General features: G+C 43.1%; 2 protein-coding genes across 3 annotated transcripts in view; both read right to left on the bottom strand.

Moving 5' to 3' along the window:
• The window catches only part of NKTR (natural killer cell triggering receptor), a 46,209-nt gene extending 38,571 nt beyond the window's left edge, over positions 1–7,638 (bottom strand). For both annotated transcript variants that reach the window (XM_065885610.1, XM_065885611.1), the window contains exon 1: positions 7,581–7,638. In XM_065885610.1, coding sequence (XP_065741682.1) covers positions 7,581–7,638 — 58 coding nt within the window. The remainder of the gene's footprint in view (positions 1–7,580) is intronic.
• Positions 7,639–11,605: 3,967 nt separating this feature from the next.
• On the bottom strand, positions 11,606–14,473 carry SS18L2 (SS18 like 2). The gene is made up of 3 exons (XM_065886155.1): positions 14,342–14,473; positions 14,028–14,104; positions 11,606–12,134 (listed from the first exon to the last, which is right to left on the bottom strand). Exons 1-3 carry the CDS (start codon positions 14,408–14,410, stop codon positions 12,047–12,049), a joined length of 234 nt encoding a protein of 77 aa, XP_065742227.1. The 5' UTR covers positions 14,411–14,473; the 3' UTR covers positions 11,606–12,046.
• Positions 14,474–15,420: the final 947 nt, after the last annotated feature.

Genomic DNA, 15,420 nt, shown 5'->3' with positions numbered 1-15,420 from the left:
AGCAAGATGAATGTTAGAAATGGGTTCTTATTGGTAAATTAGTGATGTTTGGAACATACAGACTGAATAAAAACATTTGGAGATAATCCATACCCTTCCATTAACAGGACATATAAATCTGGAGTCACCCTTTGGAGTGGAACCTAAGGCTGGGTCCACCAAAAAGGTCCTGGGTCTAGTCAAGATTTTGGAGGATTCTGGTGCAGAACACTAAAAGATTCGCATGACAATTTTCAAGACCAGAAATCTTTCACATAAAGAGTGCTTGGAGCACTGAAAAGGACAGAACTGGGACTTCATCAAACTTACAGAACTGGTTATATGACTTACTTGTGTGCATACTTGCTTGCCGACGTCTACAGGTGGCAAATGAGACTTGCTTTCACTGTTCCCTGGTAGCAAGGTTGTGACAAAGGCAATCTATAGCCATCACCTAACTTATCGGTGACTCCCCGATATACTCTAAAAAGAACTTAATAGCCATTCTTAACTGAACTGGCTTAAATCAGTTTGCAATAGATATCTAAAACCTGGTCCCCTGGGCTCCAGTACTCCATTTCTTGATACAAGATCTGAATAAGGCAAGTAAAAGGCAAGTTTCTGAGGCACCAAAGAAGGAAAAACAAGATTTCTATTTCATGTCTGCCCTGGAAGGTACTCAGTTTAACCAACCACTAACAACCACTGAGAGAAGTAACATTTAACCAAAGAAGGGTGGGCCTACCTGTCAGAAAAATAAAGTTGTCAATGAAAATTTCATATCTATACTTCCAAACTGGGTACCATATTTCACACAAAAAGCTACTACTTTCAGAAAATATGAATTTATTTGTAAAGACGATGAAAAAGGATTGGCTAATTTCTACCAGTTAGGACCTTTAAAAAATTTATAAGGAATTCTAGGTTCAGTCAAGATGGAGTAAATATACCCCACCCTATCTTTCTTATTGAATGCACCTAAACAACCTTGGACAGAAAGCATGGAACAATTACCTAAGGACTGAAAAATAATAGTAGTAGGCATTGGGGAAGGACATCAGAACACAAAAGCCCACCAAACTGGTAATGAATTTTGTTTTTGTTTTTCCTCCCATATCTCTTGGCCTGGAATCAAAAGCAATCTGAAACCTGGAACTACTGGGTACAGAGAGAAAGAGCTCTAAGAAAAGCCCTCTATTTCTAGAAAGGGGGCCCCAACAGATCAGAGTGAATAGGGGATATCTCATTTTTTGGTGTATTTTTTCCACACTCTCTTGTCCCAGCTCCTAAGGAATTCTGCAGTGGCAGCAGCAGTGACAGCAGTGGTGACTGGGCAAGCATATAAAACCCCAAGGGAGGGGAACCCTTCTCTCTGACTAGAGGAACTGTGGTCCCAAGAGCTTAGGAAGAATTCCTGTTGCATTTTACTCTCTATCCTGTTGCCACTTACCCTCAGAGACAGACACAGTCATGGGAAGCACATGGCAGAACAGGGAAACTAAAACTCTTGCTTTCTAGCCAGATGACCAAAAAAGGGAGTCCCTAAAGGCCAGAATGTGTTGGGGAGATCTCAAAAAAGAGGGAGCTCAAAAAACAATCCCATTAAGGTGTACATGAATTCGTGGGCTTATCCATGAACTACGCATGGATCTGACACTAACCAGCAGAAGGTGGGTGGGAACTTCCAGGCTGAACGTAACTGGGTTGACTGTTTGCTATAACATCATCATCATCAACAACACAAGTCCATATTCTTCCCAGGATTTAAACTACATCCAGGGTCATATAACATAGCATACAAAATATCCAGGATACAATCCAGCATTTATCGACACTTAAAGAACCAAGAAAATCTCATATCTCATAAGGGAAAAGAAGACAATCAAAGACAGCCACTCCGTGATGATACAGATGTTTAAATTATTAGACAAAGACTTTAAAGCAGCCATTACAACCATACTCCACTAAGTAAGAACAAACACTCTTAAAATGACTGGAAAAATAGAAAGCCACAAGCAAAACCAAAAGGAAATTTTAAAATGAAAAAGTCTAATAACCAAAATTAAATATTCACTGGGTGGGCTCAACAGGAGGACAGAGATGACAGAGGAAAAAGTGAACTCGAAGACCAGTTAACAGAAATTATCCAATCTGAAAAACAGAAAAAAGACGGAAAAAATAAATAAGCAGAGTCTCAGGGACCTGTGGGGTAGTATCAAACCTCTGATATTTGTGTCATCAAAGTCCCAGAAAGAGAGGAAATAGTGTTGGACAGAAAACATATTTGAAGAAATAACAGCTGAAAATTCCCTAAATTTGGCAAAAGACAGACACAGATTCAAGAAGATCAGCAAACCCCAAAGAAAATAAACACAAAGAAATTCACACTACAATAAAACTGCTGAAATCTAAAGACAAGACAAATGTTGAAAGTAGCCAGACAAGAACAATACATTTACATTTGGGGGAGCAACAGTTCAAATCACTATAGATTTCTTATCAGAAACCATATAGACCAGAGGGGAGTGGAACATTTTTCAAGTGTTCAAAGAAAATAACTATTAACCCAAAATTCTATATATAGTGAAAATATTTTTTAAGAATAAAAGCAAAATAAAATTTGCCGTTGAAGGAAAACAGAGAATTTGCTGCCAGAAGTTCTGCTCTAAAGAAATACTTAAAGCAAATTCTTCATGTGGAAGGGAAATGTTACCAGAGGAACTTCAGACTTCAAAAAGGAACAAACAGTAACAAAAAGGGTAATGATAAGAGTATCTTTTTTCTCCTCTTAAGTTCTTTAAAATATGTGTGACATTTGAAAGCAAGTTTTCAGTGTCTGTAGATGTAATACATAGGACAAGTACAACATAAGCTGAGAGGTAAAGGATGCTATATGTGCGATGGTTTTAACAGTTCTCTTGAAGTGGTAAAATATTATTTCTAAGTACACTGTAAAGAGCCAAGCATATATACTGTAATCTCTAGAGTAACCATTAAAAAAACTATACAGAGATATCTCTAAAAATTCAATAGAAAATTTAAAAAATACAAATTCAAATAATCTAAAAGGCAAAAAGAGAACAGAATAAAAACAGAGGAAGTAAAAATAATTATTAAAGTGACAAATCCAAACATAACAATTATATTAAGTGTAAATAGTCTAAATATACTGATTAAAAGACAGAGAATGTGAAAATGGATTAAAAACCAAGACCCATCGATTTGCTATCTCCAAGAAACCCACTTTAAATATAACGATATAAGTAGGTTAAAAGTAGAAAATGGGGGCTTCCCTGGTGGCGCAGTGGTTGGGAGTCCGCCTGCCGATGCAGGGGACACGGGTTCGTTCCCCGGTCCAGGAGGATCCCACATGCCGCGGAGCGGCTGGGCCCGTGAGCCATGGCCGCTGAGCCTGCGCGTCCGGAGCCTGTGCTCCACAACGGGAGAGGCCACAAGAGTGAGAGGCCCGCGTAACGCAAAAAACAAAAAGTAGAAAATGATGGCTTCCCTGGTAGTGCAGCGGTTAAGAATCTGCCTACCAATGCAGCGGACACGGGTTCGAGCTCTGGTCCAAGAAGACCCCACATGCCACGGAGCAACTAAGCCTGTGCGCCACAACTACTAAGCCCGCGTGCCACAACCACTGAAGCCTATGCGCCTAGAGTCCATGCTCCACAAGAGAAGCCACCACAATGAGAAGCCCGCGCACCGCAACGAAGAGTAGCCCCAACTCGCTGCAACCAGAGAAAGCCCATGCCCAGCAACAAAGACCCAACTCAGCCATAAATAAGTAAATAAATAAAAAGTAGAAAATGACATACCATGTAAACACTAATAAAAAGCTGCAGTAGTTGTATTCACATTGGACAAAGTAGACTGTGGAGCAAGGAAAATTACCAGGAATAAAAAGGGTCATTACATAATGATAAGTGAGTTAATTCATTAAGAAGACATAACAATCCTGGGACTTCCCTGGTGGCCCAGTGGGTAAGACTCTGTGCTCCCAATGCAGGGGACCCGGGTTCGATCCCTGATGAGGGAACTAGACCCGCAGGCATGCTGCAACTAAGAGTTTGCCTGCTGCAACGAGGATCTCATGTGCCACAGTAAGACCCGGCAGAGCCAAAATAAATAAATAAATATTAAATTAAAAAAAAAAAAAGACATAATCCCAAATGTGTAAGCATCCACCTAACAAAAGAGCCTCAAAGTAAATGGAGCAAAACCTAACAGAACTGAAAGGAGAAATAAACTCACGATTATAACTAGAGATTTCAACACTCCTCTCTTAGTAATCAATAAAAGAAGAAGACAGGAAATCAGCCAGGATATAGACGAACTGAACAACACTATTAGCCAACGTTATCTAAATGACATTTACAGAACACTCTACACAAAACCAGCAAAATATATATTCTTTTCAAGTGTACCTGGGAAATTCACCAAAATAGAACATATCAAACCTTAATAAATTTTAAAAAGCTGAGATCATACGAAGTATGTTCCCTGACCATAATGCAATTAAACTAGAAATCATTATTAGAAAGACAACTGCAAAATATCCAAGTATTTAGAAAGTAAAACACTTCTAAATAATTCATGAGTCAAAGACTAAGCTGCAAGGGAAATTAGAAAATATTTTGAACTGAAAGAGAATGAGCAATATATCAAAATTTGTGCGGTACACAAAATTTGTGGGATCCTTCACAGAGGTAAATTTATAGCATTAAATACTAATACTTGACAAGAAAGGTCACAAGTCAACAATCCAAGTTTCTGCTTTAAGAAACTAGAAAAAGAGCAAAATAAAGCCAAAGCAAGCATCAGAAAAAAAAAGAGCAGAAATCAATGAAATTGAAAACAGAAAACAAAACAAAAAAATCAATGAAACGAAAATCTGGTTCTTTGAAATGACAGTAAAATTGATAAACATCTAGCCAAACTGGCCAAAGAAAAACAGACAACAGGCACAAATTATCAATATGAGGAATAAAGGCAATACCACTATAGATCCCACAGACACAAAATTAAGGAACGATGTTGTTTGACAACTTACATTAAATGGACCAATTGCTTAAAAGCTACCAACTACCAAAACTCACTCAAGGAGAAATAACAACATGAAGAGTTCTATAACTATACTCAAATAATTTAAAGACATTTCCTCTTTTAATATATATTTGCATTCATTTGGTGGCTTTACAATTCAAAAGTCTAATTCACCTGTTTGCTAAAAAATATACAAATTTCCACTGATAGTAACGCAAAAGAATACACACTGTGTGGTATTCAACTCAATTTTTATCAGTACTTCTTGATATCTCATTAATGTGGATAGTATGTCCACTCTTAAATGATCTCTGCTCATCAAAGTAAATCAAACATATTACTTTATATTAATATTTATATCAAGTGAATTATTAACTATAGAAGAGTATTACTTGAATAAGTACTCAATGACATACATACTAATGTTTAAATCCTGCAAAGCAGGACACCTCATTTCATACAACTGAAGTGATCCTTAAAAGTTGTGTAAAAATCAAGTATCTATTACTTACATAATATACTGAAAAGTACTAGAGAAGTATTATATATGAGACTGAACCAAATGAAATTGCCAATTATCAACTGGTTCAACCTAGAACAATGTAAGCATTCCTTGTTTTCTATATGATTCAGTGTTCTCAAGAGTTCTAGTCACTTCTACCAGAAAGGTTATTATAGCGTTGGGGACCGAAGTTCATTTTACATTTACCAAACGTATCCTGGAGATGTTTCATGATGAAAGTCATTTGCAAAACTAGGATATAAACATATATACGAGGAAAGGAGTACTGTACTTTACGTGGCTAGAGAACCTTTGTTTGACCTCCACTTTCCAGGAGTCTGCTATTATAAACTCTTAAAAAAAAAAAAAGCTCTGTTATTCAAAACGTGGAATCAGGGCTACCCCGGTGGCACAGTGGTTGAGAGTCCGCCCGCCGATGCGGGGGACGCGGGTTCGTGCCCCGGTCCAGGGGGATCCCACATGCCGCGGAGCGGCTGGGCCCGTGAGCCATGGCCGCTGAGCCTGTGTGTCCGGAGCCTGTCCTCCGCAACGGGAGAGGCCACGACAGTGAGAGGCCCGCGTACCGCAAAAAAAACAAAAAAAAAAAGTGGATTCACTATATAGTAAGGATTAAGATCCACAAGGCTCAAGTATGAATAAGAGAGAATGCCAACAAAATTACTAAGATCACATCATTCCTCTGCTCAAAACCCTTCAATATCTTGTCTCACTGAGTCAAAGTTCTCACTATGGCCTTTACCCATTTCCTGCTACTCACCTGCCTCCTTTACTCCAGCCCCCGTGGGCTTTTCTTGCTGTTCCTCAAACTTGCAGGTACACTCTTCTCCTCAGGGCCTTTGTACTAACTACTCCCTCTACCAGGAATGCTCTTCTCAAAGATATCCACACAACTCACCTCCTCATCTCCTTCGGGTCTGCTTAAATGTCATCTTCTCAAAATCGCCTTTTCTGACCGACCTATTAAAACAGTATCCCTAGGGACTTCTCTGGTGGCGCTCCCAATGCAGGGGGCCGGGCTTCAATCCCTGGTCTGGGAACTAGATCCCCCATGCATGCCACAACTAAGGAGCCCACCTGCTGCAACTAAGATCTGATACAACCAAATAAATAAGAAAAGAAAATAAATAAAATAAAACAGTATCCCTACTACAAGACAAAAAAAATTTTTTTTTTTGGTTTATTGTCTGCCTTTCTCCAATAGAATATAAACTACAAGGAAGAGAGGCCTTTGTTTAATGCATTGCTATATCCTCAGAGTCTAGAACAGCAGCACCTAGAATCTGCTGAACAAGATTGGCACAAAGACTGTTTATATGCCTCCAATTAAAACTTCCCTCACAGATACTAAAAAAGAGGTAAGAAAACAGTTTGGAACCCCGCACGCTCTGTAACTTAGAACGAAACAACTACCCTCTAGAAGAAAATATTTTATTTTCAACAAAATATACTAACGAATGACTGGATTCCCTAAAAACAAAACATTAATGCTAAGCGCACACATGCTGCAAGTCTGTTGGTACTGAATGCTTTGGTTTATCACCCAAGACTTGTGCTAAGTCATTTTCCTACGAACCAAGAAATTCTGGCTAAAGACACTTAAGGAAAAATAAAAGCGGAGTTAACCTATTAATGCTGTACAAGGATTAGGAAATACAGGATATACGAGTCCAAAGCTCACAGTACAGAGTGAGAGACCAGAAATCGAAATTGGGAGGGTTTGCCCCCTAGAGACACTGAGAGAGACAAAGTCCACAAAGGACTGCACCCCTTTTCTTGGCGCTAGGCATGGCATGAACACTCATTCCGGGGGTGCAGGAGGGCATGGAGTTTGGGACTGTGAGGCCTGTTTAGGATTGGAGTGGTGTATCCGGGCCACCCTCCTCTGCAGACTTTCGCTCAGGAGAAAAGAGAGTGCCGACTGCGCCTACCAGCTCCCAAAAAGGCTTGGGGGAGGGGTGATGAAGGTAGACCCCTCCCCTTCCCCAAGGCAAGCCGAGGGCCCGCAGGGCTACCCAGTGTCCCGGCTCACCCGGCTCCCGGTTGATCTCGATGTCGAAGTGACACTGCGGCCGGTCCTGCGCCCCCATCGCGACCGAGGCGGCGGCAAGAGCTGGGAGAGACGGGAAGGAAAGCGGTCAGGGCGCGGGGCTAGGGCGGAGCCCGCGCCTCAGTCACCTCCCGCTGGCCTGGTGCGACAGCGCCCCAGGCCGAGACCAGCTCCCTCTCACCCCAGGCCTCCCGGCCCCCATGGAGCGCGCACACACATGCAGACTACCTCTTCACCTGGCTGGCCTCCAGCCTGAGCTGCTCCCCGTGAGCAGAGAAGAAACTGCTGCCACCACGGCCGAAGCCCAACGCCACTAACAGACCACCACCCCCGCCCCCTGGCCCGGCCTCCCAGTGCCACGCTAAACCCCGCGAGAGTCGAGACAAATACCGCGAGAGTACGGTCTCGAAGGCGGTGGGTAACCGAAGGGGGTGCGCTTACGTGGGCGTGCCTTGGAGCTCGAAGAGCCTCCAGCCCCGGCGCTCCTATTCCTGAGCTGGCCCTGTTTTGCCCCGCCCCTTTCCCCCTGTGTACGTTGGAATCAGTCGCCCAATCTGGGAGACCCGGACGCGCCTGTGATCTCTACGTCCTGTGGTCCTTTCTCAAGGGCTGTGTCTACGTATTTGCAGATACCGCGAGGCTTTCCTGTTTCCGAATCTGCGAAACAGTTGGGGGGTTGAGGTTGTTGAGGTTTAGTAGAGCGACAGAGCTTTGGTTTTCTTCTTCTCAAGGAGTAGTTATGGCACTATCCCGTTAGACCATAGGCTGAACTGTGCGTTCGTCCGCGCTTTGGGGCCAGCGTCACTGGTATAGTTGTGTTCAAGGCCACTCTCCCTCTTTTGTGACGTGTCAGTTCAAGACCTTTGCCCTTATTTTAATCGCGTTTTTCGTCTTATAGAATGCAAGGGTTCTGGATACTAACATGTTAGATGATATATGTATGTTCTGAATACAACTCTCTTGTTAGGTTTATGTAAGTGCGAATATTTTCTCCCAATCTGCGTCTTGTCTTTTGTTTTGAAAGTGGCTTGTGCAAAGCAGTTTTTCGTTTTTGATTAAATCACTTGATCAATTTTTTCTTTTATGGCTTGTGCTTCTTTGTATAGGAAATCTCTGCCTACCCCAAGCTCGAGAAGGTTTTCTCCTATGTTTTCTTTTAGAAGTTTTGTAGCCCAACCTTACACCGTAGGTGTAAGTCTGTGATCTATTAGAATTTGTGGATGTGGGGTCAGGTAGAAGTTGAGGTTCATTTCTTTTCCCCGTAGGTCTATACAGTGGTTCCACCACTATTTGTTGTAAAAGACTTTTATCCATTGAATTACCTTGGCTTTGTGACCACATATGTGCGATTCTATTTCTGGACTCTATTTGTTACACTGATGTATCTTTAGGCTGGGGCCACACTGTTGGGTTGTAGTTGTTGTTTTCCATTATTTTCTTAAAATTGTAAAATATACATAAAATTATCTTTTAACTGTTTTTTAGCTTACAGTTCAGAGGCTGTTAACTACATTCACATTGTTGTGCAACCATCACCACCATCTATCCATAAGACAATTTTCATCTTGTAAAACTAAAACTTTGGGGACTTCCCTGGTGGCGTGGTGGTTAAGAGTCCGCCTGCCAATGCAGGGGACACAGGCTCGATCCCTGGTCCGGGAAGATCCCACATGCCGCGGAGCAACTAAGCCCGTGCACCACACCTACAGAGCCTACGCTCTAGAGCCTGCAAGCCACAACTACTGAGCCTGCATGCCGCAACTCCTGAAGCCCGTGTGCCACAATTACTGGAGCTTGAGCACCTAGAGTCCGTGCTCCACAAGAGCAGCCACCGCAATGAGAAGCTGGCACACCGCAAGGAAGAGTAGCCCCCACTCGTGGCAACTAGAGAAAGCCCGCGTGCAGCAACGAAGACCCAAAGCAGCCAAAAATAAATAAAAATGAAAAAAAAACTAAACTAAAACTTGGTACCAATAATAACTCCTCATTCTCCCCTCTACCCAGGATCTGGTAGCCACTCTCTACTTTGTTTGTTTTTGTTTTACTTTATTGTGGTAAGAACACAACATGAGATCCACCCTCCTTTTAAAAAATTTTTTGGCCATGTCATGCAGCATGTGGGATCTTAGTTCCCCAACCAGGGATCGAACCCACACCCTGTGCAGTGGACGTGCAGAGTCTTAACCACTAGACGGCCAGGTAAGTCCCGAGATCCACCCTCTTTAACAGATTTTTAAGTATTCAAGCTGTCTAATAAAGGGGGGCAGCTGCCATCCCACTCCAACTGATGGTTGCCACATGGATCTGTAACCCAGCATTGCTAGAAAGCCAGGCTTTTATAGGAAATCCTCTTGTTTTTTAAATATTAGCAACTAATTCAAAACTAAATACACTGCACAGCACCCACCATATCTGCTGATCAGATTAGGTCCACGAGCAGCCTACTTGGCATGGAGTATGAGCACAAACCACATGAACAGTAGAGGAGGGAGGAGACCAATGATGGGTTAGAACCCTACAGATGGCAGAACGGGTGGGGGAGCAGGCTCCCTTCCAGACTTGAGAAGGCCTAGAAAGGGCCAGAGCCTTCAGCTAACACACAAAGCTAACACACTTGGTTGTTTACCATGTGCTCAGCTCTCAACTGCATTATCTCCATCTCATAACGTCAGGAGGCGGATACTACTTTCATTATCCCCATTTTAGAGCTGAGGAAACAGAGCTTTCTGAGGTTGTGTTAGATCTGGGACTCAAAATGAGGTCTCTCTTCACTGTTTACATGTTATAGCCTCCCTGGGTTGCAACCCTTGACTCCAACAAAAGGTTTTAATTTGGGGTTCACAAGAATCTCTTTGCCTCATTTAACAGATAAGTCTCAAAGAGGGAAAGTTCTTTATAGAACAAAGCTAATAGAGGCAAAAAGAACAATAAAATAGAAAATCACCATTATGTAATCCCTGAGGAAGTAACAGATCAAAGCTGGGTAGATTATAATTTAAGTGAAAGGCTATCAGGACTTGATAATAAATCAGATTAGGTTATTTCCTGATGTGATGTGAAAGCAAGCAATTCCTATGATGTATTCTTGCCAAAAATATTAGAACCTGAGTCTGAATGAGCCTCTACCAGTTTATAGGAAAAGTGGGCGATTAGTGGGACAGATATAATGACACCACAGGGATACAACAGAAATGTGAAAAATTTTAGAGCAAATGACCTAGTTTTTCCAACAAATGGCAAAGAAAAGAAAAGGGAACTGTTAAGTATTTTTAGAGACTTAAGGGACATCAACAAAATGCAGGGTGTAAATCTTGTTTGGATCCTGATTCAGACACATCAACAAAAACACATTTTGTGGGAACAAAAGAAAATTGAACATCGTGGAATTCAGGGCATGCTACTCCAAAATACGGCACCTTGGCATATTGAATATTTCAAGCTGAAGGAATCAGAAATGGCAGATGCTGGAAGGACTCTCAGACCTTCTCCCATGAAACAGGTCATGAGACCCTCATATTAAAAGTGTCCTCCCTACATCCAGAGGGACACAGATTTTGAACAAAAAGGCCTTACCAAGTTCCCTCCAGTTTACTACACCTCGCTCATAACCTTATGTCCTATCACATTTTCCCATGACTTTCTACTTTTCATCAAACTTACTATAAAAATGCTCAGGTATAACTGCTTCTTTGGGTCTTCATTTCCTTATGAAGGCTCCCATGTCATATAAAACTTATATTAAATAAATTTGTATGCTTTTATTAATCTGTCTTTTGTTATAGAGGCCTAGCCAAGAACCTTAAAAGGATAGAAAGAAAAAGATATTCTTCCTCCCCTATCACATCTTCTATTAGTAGATGATGTTAGATAATAATTAAGAATAACTATTAATTGTGTTAGCAATGATAATGGTGTTGTTACATATATTTTTAAGTCTTTACACTTTTTCTCAAAAACCAAATGGAAGACTTATTACATGAAAATTTCTATACCTCATCAGTTTTTTGTGGAAAGGCAAGCTTTATTTCAAAGCAACCTGAAAAGAGCAGTCAGGGGGTCCACAACCACAAACTGGTAGGAGGGCACACACAGTTACATGTCCATTGGCAGGGTCTCAGTCGGGAGTCTCGCCCAATACCTGCTCAGTTTCCTCTTCAGGTTGAAACTGAAAAGGTAGACTCGAAGATGCCCCTGATGTCCAAACACACTTATTTCAGGAAGGAGGACACCTGGAGTCAACTTAATTGAGCGAATCCGCTTAATTATTAAAATAAATATTCTCTCTGAGAATACGGTTAATTTAGTAGCTTTCTTTGCATTTTCACATTTTTAAAAGAGCTACAGAGGTTCCATTCGCCTTCAAAGCAGGTGAGTTGGTAAGGATCCTGCCTCCATTTCCTAGGAAATAGATTACATTTGGTTACTCCTCACAACAGCCAACTGGAAGATTATTCCATTGCTTTTGAAGCACTGGTTGGGTTGGCGTCTGCGATGGTGGCCAAATAAATGAGATTTCTGTGTAACACATGCTGGTACCTATGGGTAAAAAACAGGTAAAAATTAGATGTTTGCTTTTACTGAACATGAACAAAAAACTGGAAAAGAATTTATCCACCCTAGTGAATGGCTCATCCACTGACTGGATCACTCAGTGTTGTCAACCTTCTTATTTAACATATTGAAGGAAGATATATCCAGAATCTTACCTGTTCTCACTTCTCACTTCCATAGCTACCTCTCCAGGCCAAGCCACTATCACTTCTTGCTTGGACTACTGGAGCATCTCCTAACCTGTCTCCCTGCTCTACCTTTGCACCCCTACTCTAATTATCCGCATAGAAGCCTGAGTGATCACTGTACAGTTTAGGTCAAGACCATGTCATACCTCTGTTCAAAACCCTCCAAAGGCTCCCATCTCATTATGAGTAAAGCTGAGCCCTCATGGCCTATAAGGCCCTATATGATCAGGGCCTCTAGTTACCCTCTCTGATCTCATCTCCTACCACTTTCCCTTTACTCGCTGAGTTCTGGCCAGAGTGGCCTCCTTGCTATGACTTGGAGATAGCCAGCACTCTCTAGCCTGGGGGCTTTTCCACCTGATACTCTCTCTGATTCACGTATCTGCATAGCTGCTCCCCCACCTAAGGCATCTACTCAAATGTCACATCAAAAATACCTGGTATAAAGTAGCGCTCTTCCCCCCACTTACCCTGCTTTATTCTTATTCGGAGTGCTTATTAGTATGTGCCTAATTATATGACTCTACAGTCTAGAAGGTAAGTTCCATGAAAGCAGAGCTGATATCTGTTTTAGTACTGATTCCCCAGTGGCTGAAACAGTGCCTGGCACTCAGTACTACTTATAAAATATCTTGAACAGGGAATCCCCTGGCAGTCCGGTGGTTAGGACTTGATGCTTCCGATGCAGGGGACACGGTTTTGATCCCTGGTCGGGGAACTGAGATCCCGCATGCCACACAGCGCCCCCCCCCAAAAAAAATTTTTTTTTGAACAAACTTAAAGAAGGGACAAGACACTTCCATGATCAATGCACACTTACTATAATAGCGATTCTCAATCAGGGGGTAGAGCTCTCCACCTAGGAAGACAAATCAGGCTAGGGGGTAGGAAGCGTGGACGGTGCAGTGTGAAACGGTCCATTAGGAGATTTTGATAACTTTCTTACCCCATACTTCGAGAATCACTGCACCAAATGGAGTGTTTTGCAACTATTTTCCATATAGAAAAATGAGAGTGTTTACTATAAACTGTACAAAAGCAAAGTACCAAATGCCAGTGTCCAATGTAAAGACTTACCCAAAGATGGATATCTCTACTATTCCATTGAGCTGTTCAGTGAGGGACTGTAGGTTACTTTTTTAGGGGGTGGGAAAAGCATGGCTTCGGTAACAATGAAATAAATTTTTTTGTTTCTGTAATAAATGGGGCATAATTCCCGGAACGACATTTAGAAAAGAGGCTGTTTTCTCTCATTTTGGCATATAGCTAGAGGGCACGTTAAATTACTGTGCCAAATTTACCTCTGTCTTAACCTGGAAATCTTTTATTGGTCTTTGCGTGTGTTACAAGAAAAGTATGAGCCAGGGTTCCACGACCAGAAAGCAGCCACTGCTCTCATCATCTCCGGACACTAGTTTTCCCAGTGCTTTCCTCCCCATCCCTGTTGTCATCGGCTGACATGGCTTCACGTGAAGCAGTCTTTGTAATGAGCACAATTCAAGTTTTGAAGAGGGAGCCACGTCTGACTCCAAGCTTCACAGTGCACTGTCCGTATGGTCTTGGGCAGGTAACCTCTCTGAGCCTCATGTGCGATCAATCACTCAAGACTCCTAGTTCAGGTCAGCTGCTGTATTCCTATACTGGCTTCCCCGCCAAACTCATTAGTCAGGGGAATAGGGAGGGGACTTACTGGACGCATTCATTCGCCCGTCCTTTGTTCTGATATTCCACAATACAGCGGATCAACTGATCATTCTCCTCCAGGAGCTGAAAGATCAAAGGGTCAGTGCAGCACGACATCAGGCCGGCGGGGACAACTGCCTCCTTCCCCGCCCCCGCCCCAATGCCGGGATTTCCAGCCCCAGCGCCTCTGCTGACTTCATTCCCATCTGACGGCAAGTCACCCTACGCACACCAGTCTCAGCTGCTCACTCCAGGAAGCTTCCAGCACCCGTAGCACTTCGGGATCTCTGCTAAGATCGCTCTGCCCGCATTAGCGCTCACCCGCTGGATCGTCTCCTGATTGACTTCCGCCTTGCCTCTCAGCCAGTCCGGCACGAAGGCCACCGACATCCCGGGAAGCCAGGTTGGAAAGCTGCCCCACGCTTGCAGACCCCCGCGCGTCTAGAGCAGAGCTGACCAGCAGCCCTAGAGGCCCTACAGCCGCAGCAAGGACCCAAAATAAGTGGGCATACGCTCTCGACGTTGATTGGGTCCTCCCACCTAGCGGGCGGGGAACAGGCGGAACGTCATTTGTGATTGGGCGCGCAAGAGCGATTCTCAGCGTCCTCCTCCGACTCTGCCCCTGGGGCTTCGGTGCTGTTTGTGGATCTTTTGAGTTTGCGCAAGCTAGCCTCAGGGGCGGGGCCCGGCGTCAGCTCCTTGCCTTTTAGGCTTTGGGCCCTGCTTGTCTGTGGCAGCACCTTATCAAGGCTGGAACGTGGATATCTGGCTCCAAATCCACACCTCTTTCAACACCACTCTGGTGCCTCCAGGCTTGCGTCTGGAGCCTGAACCCTGGGCATTGCCTTCTGCCAAGCCAAACCCTGCAGGGCCAAGGAAAACACCAGTGTCAGCTTTACCCTTTGCTGAGGGAGAAACTCGCCTATAGGCCTCTTTTTCCTTTGGGCCCTTCTCTCTTTTTTTTTTTTTTTAAATCAGATTTACAACCCTAAAAAGCACTATTATTTTCCCCAATTTACAGATGAGAAAACAGAGGTTAAGTTACTTGCCCAAGATCTCATAGCTACTAAGGGCAAAGTCAGTATCTGAACAGAAGCAGTCAGGCTTTAGAATTTTTGATTTCAACCACTGCCCTGCACAGCCTATGCACCATACTGCAGAGGTGGTTTGCTGCAAGATAAAGGGAGGAAGCTGGGCCAACCTCTTGGGCCACCCTGTTACTGCTGGCAACCACTAAAACTCTGAATTGGTTGGTTTTCTCTGTAGCAGAGAGTGAGAAGCAGCCACTTAATTTAGGAGGCAGATCTTGGAAGACTTTACTCCTCAAAAAGGGTATCAGGGCATTTCTGACTTCTAGAGCTTCATTTCCCTGAGTGGTGGCCCTGACCCAGAGCAGGCTC

Source organism: Phocoena phocoena, chromosome 10 (genome assembly GCF_963924675.1).
Source record: "Phocoena phocoena chromosome 10, mPhoPho1.1, whole genome shotgun sequence".
Taxonomy (NCBI): Eukaryota; Metazoa; Chordata; class Mammalia; order Artiodactyla; family Phocoenidae; genus Phocoena; species Phocoena phocoena.
Note: the sequence above shows the minus strand (reverse complement) of the source record. Positions and strands in the feature narration are given on the sequence as shown.